Raw genomic sequence first — 3,034 nt, 5'->3', positions numbered from 1 at the left:
AATATTTATTAATATTAGTAATATTTAAATTTTATTAATATTTATCTAAAATTAACAGTAATTAATATTGCGGAGGGTTATAATTGGAAAAAGTGACAATAAGTTATTAATTGTAATAAATAGTAATTAATATTAATGAAGGTTTATAATTGGAAAAAGTGACAATAAGCTACTAAAATACTATATTAAGTAACGTTTCAATAAGCTAGCTTATTTTCTGGGTTCGATGCATATAAGCTAGCTTATTTTCTGGGTTCGATGCACATAAGCTAGCTTATTTTTGCCAAACAATGCCTTAAACAAATACATGACGATAATTATGTACGTCATGTAGTCAACATATAGTAGTAATACCTTGTGGGTAGCAATATCATCCATAAGTCTTAAAATCAAACATGAAGCTTTGACTAGAGGAGGATGTGTGGCCACCCATTTAAATGAATCCTCATTAACCAACTTGTCGTCTCCACCAACATAAGATCTTGCGATCATCACAGCATACGCACAAGTTATCAATGAATTAGAGATGTATTCATCCAGTGTCGGCATGTACCCCTCTTTTAACCATTTGGCTTCTACTAGCAAGCTTCTGGTACACTCTTTCGCCTGTATGTAAATACCATAATTAATTTAAAAAAATTTAAAGACTAATATTCATAAATAACAATTGTATAATCACATAAATATATATATATATACACATATATATATATATACATACATATATATATATACACACATACATATGTGGAATTAATTATTACCAGCTCCTTAACATGGTGGATGTGATATGCTTTTCCTTCTTTTTCAAGTGTTTCCTCCATTTCTTGGTGAACAATCACAAGTTCTTTATATATTAATTTCATGTATTCCGGTAGCATATCCAAGCAGTTTATGGACCATCTGCACACCACATGTTTTAGCATATAAGAACAAAATAATAAGAACAATGGGTGGTGTTCGATTGGTTTGAGCTTGAACTTCAAAGATTAAAAGTGTCTAGAGGTCCCAGGTTCGAATATAAAGAGAAATAAAAATCCCCATATGAACACGGAAGTTCAAATGCGGTGACTCCGGGTGGTTGCTCTGGGATTAGTGGTTCGCATAGCGGGTTGGATATCCAGGTTGATAAAAGAAAATACAATACCTTTCAACGGCTTCCGTAAAGATCTCAAGCTCTTCATAAGTACCATAATTATCAAATGTGTCATCTATAACGACTAACCACATGCATGATTTGATTAGGAACATTCTTGAGCGAGAATGATGAGGCTCAAAATAGATTCCCAATATCCAAAAGTAGCCTTCTATCAATCTGTCCCGGACAAATGGTAGCTTATTCTGCATGTCCAAATCTTTCCACCATCTAATCACACAATAAACGTACAAGAGTAATGAGAAATCATCAAACCAACAAACGTTAAACCATGTCAGATGCCTTGTGATTCATGCTAGCTAGCCAAGAGGTCTTAGTTTGACTCAATTCATAATTCCACTTAATTAGCTAGCTAGATTAAGCTCTGTAAATTAATTAGTTACATATAAACAACTTAACTGAATACTACTTACTTGCAAATTTCGCTAAGTTCCTTTTTATGCATTGTTTGAAGCATGTTAAAATCTAACTTTGCGAGCTTCAGTAAGATCTGATTATGGGAAGATTGTTGTTGGTAGATAGGTATGTAACGCACCGCCTCTAGCCTTGGCAGCCTTTTTCGAAGTGGTTGCCTTAGTGCATCTTGTATTTGGGTTCTTAAAGAAGAGTCGCAAGACGGATCCTTGGCAATGATGGCAAGGTGAGTTTTAGTGAATTCGAGAGCGTCATCCAATACCTTTTCACCTTCCACCCTCATATACGATGCTTCGTACAAAGCAAGCATGCTTTGAACGTCATTACTAAACAAGTTCCCCTTCTCGTCCATATGATTCTTGAATATTTCTGTAACATTATCAAACCAAAAGATAGCATTTAGTACTTTAATGCATAAAATAATTAAAATAGGCAATAATTTGACTGTAAGCATGTAAATTGATATTGATAACCCGATTGATATTTAGCTTAGATCGACAAATGAAGCTAAAATATAATTTAGGTTGTGAAGAATAAGCATCCATGAGGTGAGATTGTGTATGTACGAACTTGTAACTAATTACTAAATATATAATTACCTGATGAAACATTGAAGCCTTGTTGTCTTAGGATTCGGAACCAAAGGGAAATACTTTGTAGGTCGTTATTATTGTGTATCCCCTGATGGCCATATGTACGATAGACATGTTGCAAGGCGTCCTCGATCTCCTTTTCAAAATGATAGGCAACACCAAGGCGTTGGACTGCATCAATGAGTTGTATGAGCTTCATATGTTGTATGGGTTCATGGCTCGAAGTTGTGATGATTAGCTCTTTTCTTGTTTCTTCTATGAGCTCTTCAGCAAGTTGTTTCTCCGCAACTAAATCATCTTTCTGAAAGCATAATTAGCAAAAAGATTAATTAATGGGATTTTTATTAAAAAATAATGGATTAATTAGTAAGATAAATAGAATTGATACCTCATCATATGTAAGAAATTGATCCCCCCAAATGCTAGAATGGAAAGTGACAGTATTGCGGATCACATGATCTTGCTTGGTGCTATTATTTTCATCAAGTGCTAATGGTGATGAACAAGTAGAAACCAAAAAATTTGACATCTCAAAAGGTTAACTGGAAGGAGAAGCTAGGTAGGGTGATATGCTATTGATTGAATATATATATATATATATAGGCTATGTTTGATAAACTAGCTGATGGCTGAGAAAGTAGTTGGTAGCCGATACTGATGAACTAAATACATTTGGCAAAACTAACTGATAAGCTAGTTGAAAAATGTAAAATGACCAAAAAGATACATGTTAAAAAAAGTAATAATTTTTAACATTTCATAGTATATTTAAAACAATTCATCAATAATATAATATCTTAATTAATATAAACAATATGTTAAAAAAATTAAATAATAAAATATATTAATTAATAGATTTCAATATGATTAT

At 32.7% G+C, this 3,034-nt stretch overlaps 1 protein-coding gene across 1 annotated transcript in view; it reads right to left on the bottom strand.

The window, feature by feature from the left end:
* The window catches only part of LOC112527994 ((E)-beta-farnesene synthase-like), a 3,825-nt gene extending 1,133 nt beyond the window's left edge, over positions 1-2,692 (bottom strand). Inside the window, exons 1-6 of the mRNA XM_025138872.1 lie at positions 2,552-2,692; positions 2,170-2,464; positions 1,570-1,939; positions 1,148-1,366; positions 765-903; positions 355-606 (exon numbers count right to left, since the gene is read on the bottom strand). Coding sequence (XP_024994640.1) covers positions 355-606; positions 765-903; positions 1,148-1,366; positions 1,570-1,939; positions 2,170-2,464; positions 2,552-2,692 — 1,416 coding nt within the window. The remainder of the gene's footprint in view (positions 1-354; positions 607-764; positions 904-1,147; positions 1,367-1,569; positions 1,940-2,169; positions 2,465-2,551) is intronic.
* Positions 2,693-3,034: the final 342 nt, after the last annotated feature.

This window comes from Cynara cardunculus (assembly GCF_001531365.2).
Source record: "Cynara cardunculus var. scolymus isolate 2C chromosome LG 15, CcrdV1, whole genome shotgun sequence".
NCBI lineage: Eukaryota > Viridiplantae > Streptophyta > Magnoliopsida > Asterales > Asteraceae > Cynara > Cynara cardunculus.
Note: the sequence above shows the minus strand (reverse complement) of the source record. Positions and strands in the feature narration are given on the sequence as shown.